This window comes from Bos javanicus, chromosome 9 (genome assembly GCF_032452875.1).
Source record: "Bos javanicus breed banteng chromosome 9, ARS-OSU_banteng_1.0, whole genome shotgun sequence".
NCBI classification, from domain to species: domain Eukaryota; kingdom Metazoa; phylum Chordata; class Mammalia; order Artiodactyla; family Bovidae; genus Bos; species Bos javanicus.
Window position 1 is genome coordinate 95,375,389 of NC_083876.1, and position 20,551 is coordinate 95,395,939.

General features: G+C 45.8%; 1 protein-coding gene and 1 long non-coding RNA gene across 6 annotated transcripts in view; one reads left to right on the forward strand and one right to left on the reverse strand.

Moving 5' to 3' along the window:
• The window catches only part of LOC133254244 (uncharacterized), a 79,412-nt gene that overhangs the window by 28,374 nt on the left and 30,487 nt on the right, over window positions 1–20,551 (forward strand). For both annotated transcript variants that reach the window (XR_009738618.1, XR_009738619.1), the window contains exon 5: window positions 27–11,019. This is a non-coding gene — a long non-coding RNA (uncharacterized LOC133254244). The remainder of the gene's footprint in view (window positions 1–26; window positions 11,020–20,551) is intronic.
• Window positions 1–20,551, reverse strand: part of TAGAP (T cell activation RhoGTPase activating protein) — an 88,299-nt gene that overhangs the window by 5,543 nt on the left and 62,205 nt on the right. For all 4 annotated transcript variants that reach the window (XM_061428441.1, XM_061428442.1, XM_061428444.1 and 1 more), the window contains 6 exons: window positions 3,861–3,902; window positions 3,170–3,254; window positions 3,027–3,080; window positions 2,667–2,733; window positions 1,258–1,421; window positions 419–580 (listed from right to left, as the gene is read on the reverse strand). In XM_061428441.1, the coding sequence (XP_061284425.1) occupies window positions 419–580; window positions 1,258–1,421; window positions 2,667–2,733; window positions 3,027–3,080; window positions 3,170–3,254; window positions 3,861–3,902 (574 nt within the window). The remainder of the gene's footprint in view (window positions 1–418; window positions 581–1,257; window positions 1,422–2,666; window positions 2,734–3,026; window positions 3,081–3,169; window positions 3,255–3,860; window positions 3,903–20,551) is intronic.

Below are 20,551 nucleotides of genomic sequence, written 5' to 3' on the forward strand. Positions count from 1 at the left end.
CCTCCGTCTCATTTGATCCCTCTCAGGAGTCTGTGCTCATCACCCCTTCCTGCCTGCATCCAGGGAGCCTGAAGTCTGCCCCCAACTTGCCCCTCAGCAACTTTTCTAACAACGGGCACGGTTAAGGCCACCAGCCAAGGGGCCACCAGACTCAGGGGAACGGACTGGGCTGTGGGACAGTCCCAGCGCCTGTTCTCAGAGAAATCTGGGAAGACTTTAGTGCAACACTTTTTGGTTGGAATCTGGGATCACAGAAACAAAGATGCTGATACAAATAAATGAAGGTTTAACTAAAACAGTTCGACTCCACAATCAGTTGCCTTTGCTGTGTGGGGCGAAGAGCCCGTTTCTTGTTCGCGGAGAGTCAGTGTGTCAGAGCCCGTCAGCCTGCTGTTTGGCATGGATGCTGGGGGCTCACCTTGAGGACCACCGCCAGGAGGTGCACAGGGAGGCTTCTCAGGTCCACCACACCTCCGGAGCTGAGCTCCTCCTTCAGCTCTTTGCGGGCTTTCTCATTGGCTGCTTTCCTGAATATTCCTTCAGTGGAAGGGCCTTTCAGGCATAGAATCGTGAGAATATCCTAAAGGGAAGGGGTATAGAAATAGGAAATGGTTACCCGTGGTTTGAAGACACACTTTGCTGATACCAATAGAGGAAAAATCTGTTATTTTGGTAGGAGAAAGACTTTACATAGTGGACATGAACAGTAGCTAACTTTACCTGCTTATACAATATCCTCTCCATAAAAGTTAGTTCTCCAGGATACTAAGACAGTCTTAACAAGAGACTATTAATCCCAGTCTGGTTCCTTTCAGTCCGGTTGCTGTCAACCGTCTCTCTCCACACTGCCGTTTTTCTAAGAGCAGGTACATTGGGAAAGCTGGAATTTGCACAGCCTAAAATGATTTTGGGCCTCCCTCCTCTCAAGTCATTCCATGTAAACACTGGATGTCTGATCACAAACTTCATGAATCTGTTGGTTTTTCAGAAGCTACACATTTTCAGCCTTCTTCACTCCATTAAGTCAGAAGGATGGAGGGACCACTGACCTGAGCTTATTGACAAATACAACTAATTTCTACAGTGTAAGCCACCATGTGTACTCCTGACTGCATTCTTAGGTGGGAACACCATTTCCAAACGTGGGGAAAAAATGGAAAACCCCACCCCAACAAGTTTAGCATGAGAAAGTCACTCAGGTTTCCTGAGGACTTTTCACAGAAAACTGAAGTAGGTTCTGGGTGAACGTGTGCCTACCTGAATGGGTCCCGGGAGCGTGTTGTCACTGCAGATGGCTGACAAGGGCTGATCGAAAAGGGATGTCTTCAATTCTGGCTCCGAAGCTGCAGAAACATCTGATGAAGAAGAAAGCCTTCTCATGAGAAGGAGCCAGTTAGACACCTTCTTTCTCTTCTTGATTTCTATGGCCAAGCAAACAAGGCAAAGAGAAATTAGATTAACGTACTGATAAGCAAGGAAGGATCCACATAAGACAACAGATACTGTTATTTATGGTTTGCCATGTGGGAGAAACAGTTTCGAAAAACTGAGGAAGCAAAGGGTGTGAACCTTAATCTAGAAAAATCAACCCAAAAACAACCACATTGTTACCAGGGCAACCAGCCCCTCAACAGCAACACCAAGGCTCCTCAAAGTCTCCACCTTTCCTGTTTTTACTCTTTACCAGCTGTTTGCTATAGAAAATGAGCAAAGCCCAACGAGGCAGGTCATAAACAACCATCTTAACATATTGACCTTAATAACCACGGTGGATAGTTGGTGGCTATTTCTGATGTGAAACAGATTATTTTAATTCCTCCTCTGACTAGTGAAGAAAACGAAACTTACAGGAAGTGACTTGCTCAAAACCATTTTGAAGGCTCTAGGCGGGGCGGGCTGTTAAACCTCAGCGGCTGCGCTAGCACCCACCACTAGAGGGAGCTAGTCCGTCTGCAGTCAGCAGCAGGGTTTTCCCAGAGGATGTGTTAGGAAAGGGCCGGGAGGTTAGAACCTAGACCTGGCAACTGGAAATGCTCAGGAAAAATTTTCCAGGATAATCTGTCCTTGCAAAATCCTGAAGATGTCTGCACAATGGGTATAACCACTCATGAGTTTACTTCTTTCTCTGTTTTCCTCTCTCTCTCTTTTTTTTTCCTAATTAAAAAAAAAAAGCTATACTTTCTAAATGCATTAGCACATGTTTCTATACCTTTTATACCAGCCAGTGAAGAGGATGGATAGAGAACTGGCTTGTCCTTATAGTTCAAGAGAACTGGGTCAGGGTTACATTGACTGAACGGCGGGTTCTTTGGGATTTAAAACAGCAACAGTTGCTTCATGTGCTCTTAGCATCATTCTCCAGTAGAGGAGGGTGAGAGTGGAAACATATGCACACTTTAATTTGTCAGAGCAGAAGTGGCCAGGAGATCTGTAACCCCACTAAGGCCCCTCTGGATGGGGGAGAGGTTGACTTGGGGAAGATCTTTTCTCTCAGAACTTGCTGTCTAGTGAGCCGGACCTTCCTGCCACACGAGTGTTAATGTTCTGTGGTCTTTAAGAGAACACTTCGAAAAAAAAAAATCCCTAGTAAAGCACTGTGGTTTGGCAAACCAAGAACACTGGTTGTTAGCATTTACATAAAAGATCAGTGTATTTTCAAAACTCACCAATTAGCTGGCAAATATTATCTTCACTCTCACATGATGCCAACAAAGGATGTTCCTTGATATTACCCTAAAAATATATTTAATTAAAATTAATGATTGAAGAAATCTGCTGAGTCTTTCCCCACAAAATATATTCACCATTTTATTCATATCAACAGTTAGTTGTCCATTAATTTTTTTCAGAATCAGTATTAATATCTTGCTTATCATGATACAAGATCTCAATTAATATTAGTGTTTACTACAACTTATCATGTTGATTTTCTATTCTGATAACTAAACAACATGCATGATATTCAATTAAAACAAAGTTTTCTATCTCATAGTGCAGATAAAAAGTTTGAAAAACAGCTTTCTTACCTCTGATTGACATTCAATTAATGTCTCCATATCACAGGCATTTAGTGTTTTTGACTACAAGAGAAAAAAAGTCAAATTAGGTAAACATCTTTGACCCTTGCCATGAGAAAATCCGAGGCAGTAAGTGTAAGCAGGGCACATACAGCATGGCAGCTGCTTGTCAACTTCATTGGAGTTCGGGCTGACAGTCCAGTGATGAATTTTGCTCCTGTGTGGCCTTGGCTCTGTCTATGAAAAATGATTCGGGAAAGAGTGAGGAGGGAACTACGGAATGCAATGGCCAATTTCAGCCCCACTCTGACAAAAGACAAAGTCTGAAACTACTAGTTAGACAAGTGTTCATTTAAAGTCAGTTATGTGTTACCAGATGTCTTACGCTATTAAACACAGCATCTGAACACACTACTTTCTGAAAGCTTTAAACCTGACATCTTCATCACGCCAAACTTTGCTTTTCATTTATTAAGTTCCCATCAGGAGATAATCTGAGTAACAGCTACCATGACAACTAGTGTTTTGGGAGGAGGGTTCACTATGTGCCGGGCACTGTGTTAAGGGCTTTGCACAGATTTTCTCATGTAACCTGGAAAGGGAAAACAGTGGCTCCCCAGGACGCTGCTTAAGGCAGACATAAAACAAAGATAACACGTACAGAATTCCTAGAGCCCCCTAAGCGCTGGCTTCCCATGAAAGCAAAGCTGTCTGAGTTTACTCTTCGTGACACTACATGTAGCATATTGCACGGTGAAACCCGTTTTTGTTGGATACGATCTCAAAGACCAGTGACCCCGCCCGGCAGCTGACTGTCGTGTCAGGCCGATTTATGGTACTTACCCTCGGAGGGCCTCCAGCCAGACTTCTTTTACCTCCCGTGAACTGTGGAAAATTGGAAAAATAACATGACACTCTGCTCCTACTAACCCAGCGTGAGTGAGGAGACTGAATGGCTCTAACTTCACGTGTTCTGCGTTATAAGGGAGAGGGGGCGGGCAGGTGGAAATTCAGAATGTTACTGAGACCGGAAAGAGCATCATGGGCTGTCGCCCGGGCCAGACACTGCAGAGCTCTCACTTCCTCATTTCTTTTAGGGCAGCTCTGGTTCTTTTTTTTCTTCTTCTTCAACTTCAAAGTCCAACATCTGTAAACCACCGAGAGTGGAAAAGATGACATATGGCCATAGGTGAAGGCTCTGATTCATGTCTCAGGTGGGATGTGTGAATAAGAAATTGTGTTATTCTGTACGTAAACATCATCGTATTTTCTAAAGTGATCATTTCAGGTGCCCTTTATTTTGGTATCCTGTTTGGGTGCGGTCTCCACACCCACCCCCCTTCTCCTCTGTTCATCGGCACATTGATAAGCACCCTCTAGCTGCGGGATATGGTCCCTCCAAGAAAGCCAAGACATGCGGCCTCTTGAAACGCAGTCATCATCCAAAGTCAGGTCAGTTTCCTTTGGGATTGTGACGAGTCCACCAGAGCAGGCTGTCTACATGTTAACCTCTTCCTTAACTCAGTACTTAAGTCACGGTCAGATCAGCTCTAATTCTGACGTGGGAGGAAAATGATTTCCTTTGATCGGACATTTGAAAGTAGAAAGGAGATGGTGAATTTCATTTGCGGATCTGACCTTCTGGATAAAAGAGAATCTCTGGTCTTTCCTATGGCTTAGGCTGTATATGAAATGACTCAAATACCCTGACAACAGAATGGATACATACAGCGTGGCGAATTTTCACACAGTGGAGTCCTACGGAGCCCTGAGAATGAATAGTCTACAATTACGTTCAACGACACGACTGGGCTTCAGAAAATAACGCTGAGTCAAAGAGGCCAGACGCCAAAGAGTGTACCTTGCATGCAAAGCCCCCAAATAGCAAAAGTAATCTGTGTTATTAGAGCCAGCATGGCATTTCTGTAGGGCTGGGCAGTGGCTCTGAGGGGGTCAGAGAGGGTCCATCTCTTGACTCCAAGGAGGGCTCCGCCTCTTGATCTGGCTGTTGTGGTTGTTCAGTTGCTAAGTCATGTCTGACTCTTTGCATCTCTATGGACTGTGGCCCGCTAGGCTCCTCTGACCTGGAAATTCTGGCAAGAAGAGTGGAATGGGTTGCCATGCCCTCCTCTAAGAGATCTTCCTGACCAAGGGATTGAACCCATGCCTCTTACGTCTCCTGCATTGTCAGGAAGGTTCCTTACCACCAGCACCACCTACTGCTGCTGCTAAATCGATTCAGTCGTGTCCGACTCTTAGTGACCCTGTGGACTGTAGCCCCCCAGGCTTCTCTGTCCATGGCATTTCCCAGGCAAGAATACTGGCGTGGGTTGCCATTTCCTTCTCCAGGGGTTCTTCCCAACTTAAGGATCAAACCTTCGTCTCTTATGTCTCCTGCACTGGCAGGTGGGTCTTCTACCAGTAGTGCCACCTGGGAAGCACCCGGGAAGCCCCTATCTCCAGGAGTTTGCTCAAATTCTATTAAGTCAGTGATGCTACCTAACCATCTCATCCTCTGTTGCCCACTTCTCCTCCTGCCCTCAATCTTCCCCAGCATCAGGGTCTTATTTCCAATGAGTTGGCTCTTCGCATCAGGTGGCCAAAGTATTAGAGCGTCAGCTTCAGCATCAGTCCTTCCAATTCAGGACTGATTTCTTTTAGGATTGACTGGTTTGGTCTCTCTGCAGTCCAAGGGACTCTCAAGAGTCTTCTCCAACACCAGAGTTCAAAAGAATAAATTCTTTGGTGCTCATTCTTCATTACGGTCCAACTCTCACATGTACATGTCTACTGGAAAAATTGAACCTTTGACTATACAGACCTTTGTTGGCAAAGTGATGTCTCTGCTTTTTAAGATGCTGTCTAGGTTGGTCATAGCTTTCCTTCCAAGGAGCAAGCATCTTTTAATTTCATGGCTGCAGTCATCATCCGCAGTGATTGTGGAGCCCAAGAAAATAAAATCTGTCACTGCATCCACTTTTCCCTCTTCTATTTGCCATGAAGTGATGGGACTGGATGCCATGATCTTAGTTTTTTGAATGTTGAGTTTTAAGCCAGCTTTTCACTCTCTTTCACCCTCATCAAGAGACTCTTTAGTTCCTCTTCACTTTCTGCCACTAGACTGGTATCATCTGCATATCTGAGGTTCTTGATATTTTTCCTGGCAATCTTGATTCCAGCCAGTGATTCATCCAGCCTGGCATTCTGCATAACGTACTTTGCATATGAGTTAAGCAGGGTGAAAATACACAGCCTTGATGCACTCCTTCCGCAATTTGAACCAGGCAGTCGTTTCAAGTCTGGATCTAACTGTTACTTCTTGACCTGCATACAGGTTTCTCAGCAGACAGGTAAGGTGGTCTGGTATTCCCAGCTCTTTAAGAATTTTCCACAATTTATTGTGATCTATACAGTCAAGGCTTTAGGGTAGTCAATGAAACAGAAACAGATGTTTTTCTAGAACTCCTCATTTCTCCATGATCCAATGAAAGTTGGCAATTTGATCTCTGGTTCCTCTGCCTCTTCGAAACCCAGCTTGTACATCTGGAAGTTCTTGGTTCACATACTACTGAAGCCTAACTTGAAGGATTTTGAGCATAACCTTGCTAACATGTGAAATAAGTGCAATTGTATGGTATTTGTAACATTCTTTGGCATTGCCCTTCTTTGGGATTGGAATGAAAACTGACCTTTTCCAGTCCTGTGGCCACTGAGTTTTCCAAATTTGCTGGCATGTTGAGTGGCACACTTTAACAGCATCAGCTTTTAGGATTAAAGCTAGTGCTGCTAGTCTTAAGTGTACACTTCTGTGTGTTTGTTACTCTTCAACAAAAAGTTGACAAATACCTTGACTTAATTCATTATTAGCACCTGAAATTCTCAGCCTTTTTCATATGGATAGTACTATTGTCTTTATACTGAAAGGAGGTCATGACGAGGCACACTTTGAGAAACTGAAGCACAGAGCTGTTAAAATTTGCCGCCTAACTCGGTGTCTCAGGGGTGACCTCAGGAGGGAGTTGGTGTCTAGGTTTCCAGCTGGAGGCATCCTCTCTTAAAACTGCCAGGGTTCACGCAGCACTCCTACCACAACTGCAGATGCTACTGCTCTTTCAGCCTCCCTTTCCCCTTAGAAAACTCTGAAATGAACTCACTGATTTCAATTTACTGCTACAAAAAAGGGCATTATGGTGGCTCGGTGGTAAAGAATCCACCTGCCAATGCAGGAGATACAACAGTCGTGGGTCTGAACCCTGGGTCGGGAAGATCTCCTGGAGGAGGAAATGACAACCCACTCCAGTATTCTTGCCTGGAAAATTCCATGGACAGAGGAGCCTGGTGGGGGGGCTACGGTCCATGGAGTCACAAGGAGTCCGACACAATTAAGCATAGCACAGGATGCTATCCTATCCTAGAGTCAGGAAGTGGTAGGTACTCAATTAATAGTTTCTGTATAAGTACATTTACTTTTGAAGTAGTCACATAGAGTATTACTACGATATATATATGTTTTATGAGTTTTTAATTGGATACTTTTTTAAGTTATTCTAAGAAACTTAATGTTGGCACTGCTCTTACAACCAAACCATCCAGCCTCAACTGACATATTTCCTTTTTTTAAAAAAAACGAAGACCATATTTTTTCCTCATCTTTACAGCTGTTATGTATGTCCTATGCCCCACATTCTACCAGTGATTTAAAACCATTTTTTTTTCTTTTGCCATGGGATTATATGGTTTGTTTTTTTTTTTTTGGCTGCACTGCACAGCATGTGGGATTTTAGTTCCTTGACCAGGGATCAAACGCAGGCCCTCAGCAGTGGAAGTGCAGATGCTTAACCATTAGATCACCAGGGAAGACCCCATATTCAAAAGCAGATGAATCTAGAATCCAGATATATAAAATTTAAAAAGAAAAAAAGCATTTTTAAAGTTGGTTGCTCTAGTGAGAGACGGGTGAGGGAATCGTGGACCCACATTTTGCCTTTTCTGACAAGCCCAAGCTGGGGCTCAAAAACTCACGTTATTAGAGGTTCTCAAAGTGCGTTCAGGGATCCCTGGGGCCCTTTCAGCAGAGTCCACAAGGTCAAACTATTTTGTAACAATACAGAGATGCTAGCTGCCTTTTTGACTATTCTCTCAAGAGTATCTAGTGCAGTTTTCCAGATGCTGCATGATATGGGATGTTTTGATAGCTATGGGAATGCAGGCTTGCATTTTCCTGTGTTTTAAATTTTTCTCAGTTTTCATTTCTCCTAAGATATGTATGGGTAGATATAACTTAGATAAATCAGAGAGCTTTAGAGTTGTCAATAATTTTCTGAAGTTTTCCTGAGACTAACAGAGTTTGAGACCTGCCAATATCCATCATATCTTTCCAGGTAAGAAAATTCCACATACATGTCTTGTTTACCTATTATCTTCACTATGCTCCTGCTGAGTGGCTCAGTCGTGTCCGACTCTGCGCAACCCCATAGATGGCCACCCACCAGGCTCCCCCGTCCCTGGGATCCTCCAGGCAAGAACACTGGAGTGGGCTGCCATGTCCTTCTCCAATGCATGAAAGTGAAAAGTGAAAGTGAAGTCGCTCAGTCGTGTCCGACTCTTAGTGACCCCATGGACTGCAGCCCACCAGGCTCCTCCGTCCATGGGATTTTCCAGGCAAGAATACTGGAGTGGGTTGCTATTGCCATCTCCATAGCCATTTTCAAATGCACATCCTTGCCAAGGTGCATTGTCTGATGGTTCATCGCTCCTCATTGCATGTTGTCTGTTAGTGGCTCGACAAGTCTTGGAGGGAGGACAAGATTTTCTCCTGCTCACTTTCATCTGCAGCACTGTGATTCTCCACGTTTCCCACGATGCCTCTGTGTTGGCAGCTTCCCAGGGTGGTCTTTACCCCCTTCCCTCCATTTCCGAGTCTTGTGTCCATTATGGTGGTCACTTCACTACACTTATTCTCAGTTCTCCTAATGACACAAATGTCCCTTCTATATATAAACTCTAAACTCAGCCATCGACATATGAAAAATGAGGAAGCTGGATATAAGAGAAGTGCTATTTCTCTTTGGATGTGTCATTTAAAACTGTGAATTTTTAAATGAAATTTGATTGTTGCTGGGGGGTTATATATATGTTTTCATGTAGAGGATCATGTCTTTAAATTTACTATGAATTAGTGAATCTGTTATTATAAGAAACACATATGAGCATGTCCATTATGTGTTTCAGTAACAACTCTTGAAAAAACAGAATAGTGTGTTTGTTAATTATGTTGTGATAACTCTGGGCCTTTTTAAAAGGAAGGAAATACTTAAAATGCAAATGCTATAAATTATATTCAATTCTGTTTTTTCCTTCTTCTCCACTTTTTTCCTCTTCTTTTTTTGGAGACTGAATTATGGGACTAGACACAGATATTTATTGACCCTGAATCAGGGCTGAATGGGTTTTAAGTGAGCAATGAATTTAACATTCTGCTCATATCCCGATGTTTTTATCTTTGCAGCACCCCCTCCAAATTGTCTCTTCGACTTTGTTCTTGAAGTCTTCTCTTTCTGAGGGCATTCCTACTCCTGAGGAAGCCATTCCCTGATTCAGCAGAAGGCTCCTGGCTATGTCAGAGTGAAACCTGTCCCCTCTCCTGTAAACCTTCCCTGTTTTAAATCCCATTCTCTCCTGGGATATAGGGGCTTCCAACTTCTTCTATTCAACCCCTGCTGCCCCCACGCCTCCCACCCCCAAAACAGACCAAGCCCTTCTCAGCAGGCAACGTTCTTGCATGACATCCATCATCAGCTCTGCATTCTAACAGTTCAAGGCTAAAGAGAGGGCTGGTGAGACGCTTACTGAACACCTACTACACGCACTGTGTTGTCCTAGGCATTTTCAGACACCTCATCTGACATCATTTTTAGGACAACACTGAGTAGTCACCCTCCCTGTCTTATAGCTGAGTCACCTGGGGCTCCATGTGTCAGTTCACTTACCCAAGTTCACTCTGTTGAACCTGGGTCTCTGGATACTAAGGCCAGTAGTCTTTCCATGATTTCCCTTAAGGATAATCCTTCAAGGGCTTCATTTATCAGTGGAAACGAGATGTCTAGACCCAGTATACCAATATAGACCAGACGAGTCCAGGTGCATCCCTATGGGGAGCTCTTACCTAGTAGACAGAGTCAGATTTAGGACATTGTCCTGAAACTTCAAAATCTCCTTCCGTCAGTTTCATTAGTAATAATCAGTTGAATACAATTTGAGGGGCTTCCCTCATAGCTCAGTTGGTAAATAACCTGCCTTCAATGCAGGAGACCTTGATTCCTGGGTTGGGAAGGTCCCTTGGAGAGGGAAATGGAGACCCACTCCAGTACTCTTGCCTGGAAAATCCCATGGACAGAGGAGCCTGGCAGGCTGCAGTCCATGGGGTCGAAAGAGTTGTACACGACCGAGTGGCTAAACCACCAGAATACAATTTACATCATCTTTAAAAAAATTCACAGCACCAGAGGCTCAGTGACCTACAGAAACAGTTCCGTAGACAGATTAGCACTTTTCACTTGTCTATAATTCCTCCATCAGCCAACAACATCCTATTTTAGTGAAGTTAGTAGTAAGTATGTCAAAACAAGGGGCTTCCCAAGTGGCACAGTGGTAAGGAATCCATCTGCCAATTCAGGAGATGCAAGAGATGCAGGTTTGATTCCTGAATCAGGAAAATTCCCTGGAGTAGGAAATGGCAATCTGCTCCAGTATTCTTGTCTGGAGAATCCCATGGACAGAGGAGCCTGGCGGGCTACAGTCCATGGGATTGCAAAGAGTCAGACAGCACTGGGCACACACACTCCCACATGTCAAAAGAAGAGTGAGTTAGAGCCCTGGCAATTGCAGAGCAGTAATGTCTTTTGGCTCTTCCTATAGACTGGACGGTTGATGGGAGAACCAAGTGGGAAGGGCCATTTTCCATGCCCCTGGAAGAGTCTGACGGTCATCATCTGAACAGCAGGTAAGTTTTGTAACTGATGGAAAGCTGCATCAGCAGGTGGTCCTGGTGGTGACGGAGGAGATGACCACCTTGCCCACCGTGGGTGCTGCATTGCTTGACATGTGGCTCCCACTGTGGAAACCAAGTAGGAAGGGCCAGGTCCTACACCGCTGATTCTGAAAATCTCAGAGTAAGTTTGACTGCAGGGTCTCTGGATAAGAGTTGAAACATCTGTGAATACACTGTGAAATTTGGAAGGGCTTCCCTTGTGGCTCAGCTGGTAAAGAATCCACCTGCAATGCAGGAGACCTGAGTTTGATCCCTGGGTTGGGAAGATCCCCTGTAGGAGGAAAAGGCTACCGACACCAGTATTCTGGCCTGGAGAATTCCATGGACTATATAGTCCATGGAGTAGCAAAGAGCTGGACACTACTGAGCGACTTTCACTTCACTGTCAAAAAACAACCAAAAAAGAAAAGATCATTTTCACTCTCTCTGTAGTCTTATAATTTCTTTCAGAAAGCATGTTCTTACCCTGCATGACAAGAGTTTTCAGAACATGGAAAGGAACTTAAACGGCTTTTGCTAGCAAGCAGAAATAGACAGGGAGGCCTGGTGTGCTGCAGTCCATGGGGTCACAAAGAGTCAGATATGACTGAGCGACTGAACAAGAAGAAATAGGCAAGACAGGCAGCTGGGTTGAAGAAACACATTGTAAAGATGATTCTCGTGTTAGGATGTTTATTACTTAGCTCATGGTCACAAATGATTTTTTCTCCCAAGAACTGGTTCTGTTTTTACTGGGATGAATGTCTAAAGGCAATAAACTTCGTGATAGAGTGTGATTTCTAAGCTGAGTGAGTATTTTTGGGTGTTACTGAGAGCACTCAGGTTTCTTCCTGCTGCTCCAGGCTGACTCTGGATACCCCTTCATGAAGGCTGTTACTACTCCAGTCCTGACAGCTGTGACCAAGACTTATGAGTCATTCACCCCATATTTTCCAGATGGACTGTGCAGTGTTACCCATCTTGCCATGGAAATGGCCACTTGAGAACCAGTCTTTCCATTCTAAGCTCACTCTTCCTTTCTCTCTGTGACCCAGAGCCCTGAGTTTCTTAATTAGAGTGATATCAACTACTTCTGGAGAAGGCAATGGCACCCCACTCCAGTACTCTTGCCTGGAAAATCCCATGGACGGAGGAGCCTGGTAGGCTGTAGTCCATGGGGTCGCTAAGAGTGGGACACGGCTGAGCAACTTCACTTTCACTTTTCACTTTTGTGCATTGGAGAAGGAAATGGCAACCCACTCCAGTGTTCTTGCCTGGAGAATCCCAGGGACGGGGGAGCCTGGTGGGCTGCTATCTATGGGGTGGCACAGAGTTGGACACGACTGAAGTGACTTAGCAGCAGCAACCACATACTAGGGCTTCCCAAGGCTTCCCAGGTGGCGCCGTGGTAAAGAATCCGCCTGCAATGCAGGAGACACAGGAGATATGGGTTTGATCCCTGGGTTGGGAAGATCCCCTGGAGGAGGAAATGGCAACCCACTCCAGTATTTTTGCTTGGAGAGTCCCATAGACAGAGGAGCCTGGTGGGCTACAGTCCATAGGGACGCAAAGAGTCAGACATGACTGAACATACATATAAGGCATACTTCCTGCATGGAGGAGTCTTTTCCCAAAGAGGTCACAATTTCCTTGAGGACTTTTACATCACGGCAGTGCCTGATGACTGATGGATACCCTGACCTTCTAGAAAGTTCTTCAAGTTACAAATAAAAAAATTTCAAAATAATCGAGCCTTTTCTCTGATTATGAGCCCCCCTCCCAACCTGTCATGTTTTAGACACAGAATCTTGTTATTCCCTAGAACGTGCACTGCACTTCTAGTCCCTTGGACAGCAAGGAGATCAAACCGGTCAATCCTAAAGGAAATCAACCCTGACTATTCATTGGAAGGACTGATGCTGAAGCTGAAGCTCCAATACTCTGGCCACTTACTTTGAAAAATCGACTTATTGGAAAAGATCCTGATGCTGGAAAAGACTGAAGGCAAACGAAGAAGGGGGCGGCAGAGGATGAGATGGTTGGATGGCATCACCAACTCAATGAACATGAGTTTGAGTAAACTCTGGGAGTTGCTGATGGACAGGGAGGCCTGGCATGCTGCAGTCCATGGGGTCGCAAAGAGTCGGACATGACTGAGCAACTGAACTGAACTGGCCCCAGGGGTCAGGTTCCATTCTGTGCAGCTGAGGAGGCCTGGACACCAGGACTTAGAATCAAGGACCAGGGCGAGGTGGAGTCAACCATGGTCCAAGGCTTTTCCTCTCTCTGCTGTGAACTCTCCACTGTCCTAAGTCCTCCAGCCAGACTGGGCTCAGGTCTCACCGTTAAGTGAGGGCATGGGATTCACTGACCTGCAGAGCACTCGGCTGTGCTAGATTCCTTTTATTAGATGACTGTGGTTGTAGTGAACTAACAGTAAAACTCCTTGCCTGCTTCTCCTCTAAGAAACATCCATGAAAGTCTGTGGGTGCATGGATGGGGTGGGAAGAGATGTCCCAGCTTCTCCTAGCCCAGGGCTCGTGAAAGGTGCTCAGGATAGAGGCTAGGTGGGGGTTTGGGCTGGGGCAGAGGAAATCCAGTCCACATCGTTTAGGGTCATTCTTCTTCCTGGTAGGAAAAAGGCTGTCCTCCAGCCAAACCTTAACTCTGCTACGGCTTGACAGTTACCTGAACAGCCCGAGGTTTGCTGGGCCACAGCGTCCCTAATATTGCAGGTGTTACTGTGTCTTGCAGAATGATTTGCTGTGTCCACAAAATGTCTGCATTTTTGCGGTGGACACATACATATTTTAAATCTGTCTCCCAGATCTTTGTGATAATTAATCTTTGTATTGGAATACAAAATCGCCTCAGCATAAAATGACATTTGAAGAACTCAGTGTTTTCAGAAAGCTGGCTTGAAAAATAAGAAAGGCTAGAACAAAATGTTCTTTTAAAACTGCCTTCCCCACTTATTGAGATCACGATAAAGAATTAGAAATAAACTATCTTGAGATTAGGAGATTAGAATCTCTGAATTGCTGATGATATAACCAGCTCCATGTCATAGGCAAGGCAACGCTCCAACTTACTTGCAGAGATCATTTTAAGAACTAAAGAAGCCTTCATGATTGTATTTTGGCCCCCAAAATTGCTCAAAGAAAACACGATGTCAAAAAAGGGTAAGTTGGCAACCCTGAGCATCATTTAACTACAGCATAATTCAGCAGATTTTTTGAAGAAAAACAGAGAAAATTATGACAATTGAGGTTCTTTGTTAGCAGTCTGCAAAACTCATGTGCGGCATTAAAAAAAAAAAAAATCGAACTAAAAAAGTAGTAATGTGGAAAAATGTTTAGTTAGCCTAAGTTTCCAAAATACCTTTTAAAGAGATATTTCTTCTAGTTTTCTTTGATTTTTTTTTTTTGAACGCAATGCTTTTTTCATATGTCACATGAAAAAAATTATCCAGGGTTTTTACCTCCCTGCTTAAATTTTTAAAAAGTATTTGTCACTTTGAATCTGTGTGGTCCTTTTCTCAGCCACTATGCCTTATTTGGTGTCTCCAGAGAAAGTCTCCTGGGAAAGGCCTCTGAAGGTGGCGTCAACTCCCGGGGCTGGGGGTTCAGGGTGCTGTGGCCATAGGTAGGGCAGTGTGGTTGAAGCTCCCACAAGAGGCAGGGGTTTCCATGCGAGCTCCAACCAAGCCTGAGCGAAGCTGTCAGTGATGAGGGCTCTGTGATCGAAGGATGGCTTGGTCTCCCCGTTTTCAGGTTCAGCCACCGACCACCCCTTAGTGGCCAGGACCATGAGTGCCTCTTTTCCCTTGGTAATGGGAGCCTCTCAGATGCTCCAGTCCAGACTGGTTCTGATTTAGATCTCAGGATGTTGCTCAGATGGAGTAGGAAATGGCAATGCACTCCAGTATTCTTGCCTGGGAAACCCCAAGGACAGAGGAACCTGGTGGGCTACAGTCCATGGGGTCACAAAGAGTCGGACACGACTGAGTGACTAAACAGGAAGAGCCTTTGGGCAGAGGGGTCAAGAGGAATCCATGATGATTCTGGTAAGCCTGATAACCTCCCTTAGAGGAAGGGGGATGAGGAAATGGATTGAAAGAAGAAGAACACATTTACACTAAGCCATGGGAGAGTGTGTGGTCACCAGTACACACTGTTGATATTCTTAATTGCTTAGCTCTCCCCTTCTGGGAGCGGATGAACTGAACCAGGGCTCTGCTGTGTTCTTTGTAGCCCGTGACTCCTGGGTTTTTCCTACAGATAAAAGAATTCCAAGGTTTTGCCTCCTGCCTTTGGGCCATAAAACGTTATACAAAATGCTAATAACCACATATTTTTAAAAAACTGTTCTTGTATCTGTCCTAAATTTTATATATGTTGATGGCAAAACTGAGCCCAAATGCCATTTCTCTGAGATGTATCTTTTGTGAGAAGTTCAGTAAATCTCAAAAAGCAACGTTTTTTCCCCCCAAATTTTGCCAAATAGTGTTGCTCAAATTTGAGCACTTATCAGCATCACCTGGTGTGTGTTAGTCAGTCGTGTCCGACTCTGTGATCCCGTGGACTGTAGCCTGCCAGGAATTCTGCAGGCAAGAATACTGGAGTGGATTGCCATTTCCTTCTCCATGGGTTGCCATAGCCTCCTCTGGAGGTTCTTCCCAGCCCAGGGACTGAACCCAGGTCTCCCGCATTGCAGGCCGATTCTTTACTGTCTGAGCCACCAGGGAAGCCCAAGAATACTGGAGTGGGTAGCCTATCCCTTCTCCAGGGGATCCTCCTAACCCAGGAATCAAACCAGGGTCTCCTGCATTGCAGGCAGATTCTTTATCAGCTGAGCTACCAGCTGAGCTATCAGCTCAGCCCAGCATCACCTGGAGGACACATTAAAACCCTGACTATGGGCCTTGAACCTAGCGCCTCTGACTCAGCAGGTCTGGGGAAAGGCCCAGGAACCATACATCCCCCAACAGTCCCAGACTGGGCTGCAGACCATACTTGGGAAGCCTCCGAGAGAAGTGTCAGGAAAAGGTAAATGTGTTTACTCCTGCATCCTGGGCATTGGCGACATCTTTATAATCACTGGGCTATTCCACAATCCCAGCACTTTGCTGGCTTGCAAGGATTTGTCTTGCCCCTGAAATGAGCCTGCAGGTCCTTACAACAGAGAAATTCATTCTGACACCCTGAGACAGCCCCCGGGGGCCCAGTAGGAAGTTCAAAAACGTTTGTAAGAATGAGAAAAATGACAGCTTCCCCAGTCAAAAGTGACACTTCTGCTTTGTCAGATACTGAATGTATCTCGGATCCTTGTTGCTATGCTCGATGTTGTTCTTCCAGATGAGACTCTGGGGCAGGGGCTACTCCAAAGGAATTGTGCAACCTCTGGTATCCAGAATAATCCCAAGAACCTTTAATAGACCGCCAGAGAGATAACAGCCACTGTTGATTCACCTAGAGGCCTAAAATCGAATGAAACAGAAGCTTTGCTGATTTTACGTTTTTTCACATAAATGTGGTAATCACCTGTTGGTGACTCACTTCCAGTGGCCCTGGGTTAAGGAAACCAAATGGACCGCAAGTTAAACTGGCTTGTTCTGAACCTTGGAGTCGGCTGTTTGCCCACAGGGTGTCTGTTCCTCATTAGGAGGGCTGGGCTATCTACAGACGCCCTTCTGCAAATTCCTAAACACTTGAAGGAGAGCTTCCTTTACTGCTATCTACCAGAACATGCTCTGTGTGTGTGTGTGTGTGTGTGTGTGTATAACATTGTCCTTTCTCTTACACATCACAAATGACCGGGTAGATAGGATACATAAACGTTAGTTGAATCTTTCTTGCCATACAAGAAAAGGCAGTTTCAAGTTTAAGCAGCAGTCCTTTGCACACTTAGCTGCACACTAGAATCCCTTGGGGGAGCTTTTAAAAATCCCCAATACCAAAGCCACTTCTTATACCAACCAGTGAAACTGTCATTTCTGAAGATGGGATCCAGACATCGGTATTAAAAAAAAAATTCTACAGAGAATTGCAATAGGCAGCCAAACTTGAGGTCCAGAGATCTTAGCAACAGCTTTCGGGGTAAACTGATCTGTTAATTCTACACCTGGATCCTTTTCTGCAATCCCAGCCCTGGACAAGCTTCGAAAAAGCAGGTGCATTCCTGGGCAGGGTGGGAGGCTGGGTCCGTTTCCCTTCTCAGAAGAACACCAGTCCCAGAGAACCACTGTCCTGGTTCTCTGGGACAGAGGGAGGGAGCTCGTGTGACAGGATCTGCTGCAATCTTGCGGTTGATCAAAAGTGGCCACGGATTCTGTATAGCTGCTCCCAGCAAGCGATGGCATCTACTTCCCCACCCACTGAAGCTGAGCTGCTCTCACGACTTGCTCTGCCCTGTAGGGTGTGACAAAAGGGATGTCATGTGCTTTCTGATGCCTGGGTCTGCAGTTGCCCAGAAGCTCCAACTTTTGCTCTCCTGCATGCGGCTCTGAGATGGCCGTGTGGGCAGCCACGCTCGCCTCCCGGAGGATAAGAGGCTGCGTGGAGGAGCGGCCAGCCGCCCTGCCCAGCCAGCACCCACTCGCAGACCGCAGGGACTCTCTGGCTGAAGGGTGTCATCTGAGTGAGGACATGTGAAACCAGCAAAGGAGCTCCAGCCAATATAGTCAGGAAAATCAGAAACTGCTGTTGTGTAAGAGACTGTTTTTGGGGTGGTTGTTACTCAGGAATAGAAGCCTGAGACCAACAGGGACTCCAGCAACTGTTCTCCTGACTTCTACACAAGGGCCATGGGGCCAGCTCTTCGTTGCATTGCCAGTACTGATTTTAAAAAGCACTGATTTAACCTCTTTCTCAGCCGGAGTCTTCATTTTAAAGCAGCTTCATGACCTATTGGGACTTCTCTGGGAGCTCAGTGGTATAGAACCTGCCTGCCATGCAGGAGATGCAAGGAGACACGAGTTCGATCCCTGGGTTGGGAAGATCCCCTGGAGAAGGAAATGGCAACCCACTCCAGTATTCCTGCCTGGAGAATCCCATGGACAGAGGAGCCTGGCGGGCTACAGTCCATGGGGTTGCCAAAGAGTCGACATGACTTAGCGACTAAATAACAACAACAATAAACAGGAACTACTGATACGGTATTTCTCACACTGAGTGTGATCCATTTTTCATGATAACAAAATTTAAAGCAGACTGTAGAGATGTAAAATAAAAATCAACCAGTGAAGGATGCTAAAAAAAAATCAGTACCCATGGATACAAATTATATACCAGGAAGCTTTCAGATGCAAAACTGAAGGCTAAGGTTGCCAGAACTTTGAATAATACGTTGAAACAAATTCCAGAAAAGAACAATTGTCTCTGAGGGCTCCGGGAATTGAACTACTTCTGTAAATTTACTTCTGATATTATTTATAGTCAGTCAGTGGGCTAAGTGCTTAACTGGGTGTTGAAAAGTTTGGGAAAAGGACATGGTTCCCAGGCTCAAGGAGCATGTATTGTGTTGCATTCCCATCACTTCAGTTTTCCAAGTCAGTAACTGCTGACAGCATTCATAATCTCGGTTCTGATGGTGGGAACTCAAACCTAGCTCTTGTGGAGACAGTCTGGTTCTTCAGTGGAAGGAGGGGAGCCCCAGCTCCACTAGGGTTTTGTGGACAGGAGGGTGGAGCCGGGGCGGGGGTGGGGAATGGGGCTTCTCACGCCACAGTTTCGAAAGGGCCTCTACTGGGCAACATACTCATGTGATTCAGCATCTAGGAGTAATTAAACCAGAAGGCTGTGCCTCCTAACTAACCACTCAGATTTTACCTCCTCATATTACACTCATGTGCCTGCGTGTGCACGAACACACACACACACACACACACACACACACACACACACACACACTGGTCTGCTAGTGCTGCCACGACAAAACACCACGGACTGGGTGGCTTAAACAACTGAAATGTATTTGTCACAGTTCTAGAGGCTAGAACTTGCCTGGGGGCTCAGATGGTGAAGAATCTGCCTGCAACGTGGGAGACCTGGGTTCAATCCCTGGGTCAGGAAGATGCCCTGGAGGAGGAAATGGCAACCCACTCCAGTATTCTTGCCTGCAGAATCCCAAGGACAGAGGAGCCTGGTGGGCTACAGTCCACAGGCTCGCAAAGTCAGACACAACTGAGCAACTAAGCACAGAGCCTAGCAGGGCAAGATGGAGGTGTCTGCAGGTTGGTTTCTTTGAGGCCTTGCTCCTTGGCTTGCAGAGCGGCCACCTTCCCGTGGTGCCTTCACACGGCCTTTCCTCTGCGGTGCACGTCCCTGGGGTCTCTCTGGGTGTCCTAACCTCCTCTTTCCATAACGACACTGGCTCTTACTGTGTCACAGAGCATCCCAACAGCCTCATTTTAGCCGAATCACCTCACACCAGGCCCCTCAAGACACCGTCATGTTCTAAGGTACTTCATTCGAGTTAAGGATTTGGCATATGGATTCGTGTGTGTATGTGTAAATCCATAGACATATATTTCACTGACAGGAAGGATGTCTGCATTTGTTTCCCTGTTAAGGACTTAGCATCAGCTCTCTGCCTGATGTTAAAGTCTACAGATAACGACAAAGGGAAGAGGAAAGCAAGTGGCTCTGAAGCAGCAGACGCTTAAGCCTGAGTCACTGGAAGTGAGGAGCTGGGAGAGGGGCAGGAAGTCCGGAGGGCCCGGGGCAGGGTGGTGGTGGTGGTGGTGGGGCTTGTAAGCTGGCTCTGGCTCTCCAGAGGGGCGTCAGTTAACTGGGATGAAAACCCCACCTTCTTGAGTGAGACTGCTCAAGTTCTTATTCAGAAATAATCACCGAAGAGGAAATTTTGGCGGTTCTTCTCTTCCTTCTCCTTCTCAAACTCTCCTGAATGTGATCAGGCAGATGGGACTTCCTTAAACAAAAGTCACTCAGTTCCCATTTTCTCTAATTGGAAGCATTTCACAGAAAAAGCCAGGCTACCAGATAAATACGTGAGACATTTCTTAACTGAGGGGGGGAATTCTATAGATAACTAGGGACTCTGAGAGCAGGATAGAGGATGTTTGCCTAAATCCAACAACGGGAATTAATCTACAAACTCAACGGACTGTGCTATGGAATCTATTCAACACTCGAGTCTGAGGGAATGCCTCCCAAATTTGTCTAGCCGATCTTTGCTCATCCTCCACAGCGGAGTGCTTCTGGAGCCAGCCAGAGGGGCTCCCGTGGCCTTCTCCTCGCTCCCGAGAAGGGCTGGAGCCATCGCTGCAGGAGGTGCTACCTTCCTGCTGGCCGTGGAGGGAGGGGCAGACAGGGTTTCAAAAAGAAAACATGCAAGGTCCACCCAGGAACAAACAGTGGGACAACGTAACATGGAAATCCCGCCACCGGAACTGTCAACGAGAATGGCCAAAGATGAAAGACATCGACTCCTGCAGATGAGTCCTCCAGGCAGAGGCTGGCACGAGCAGCCTGGGTGCAGGCCG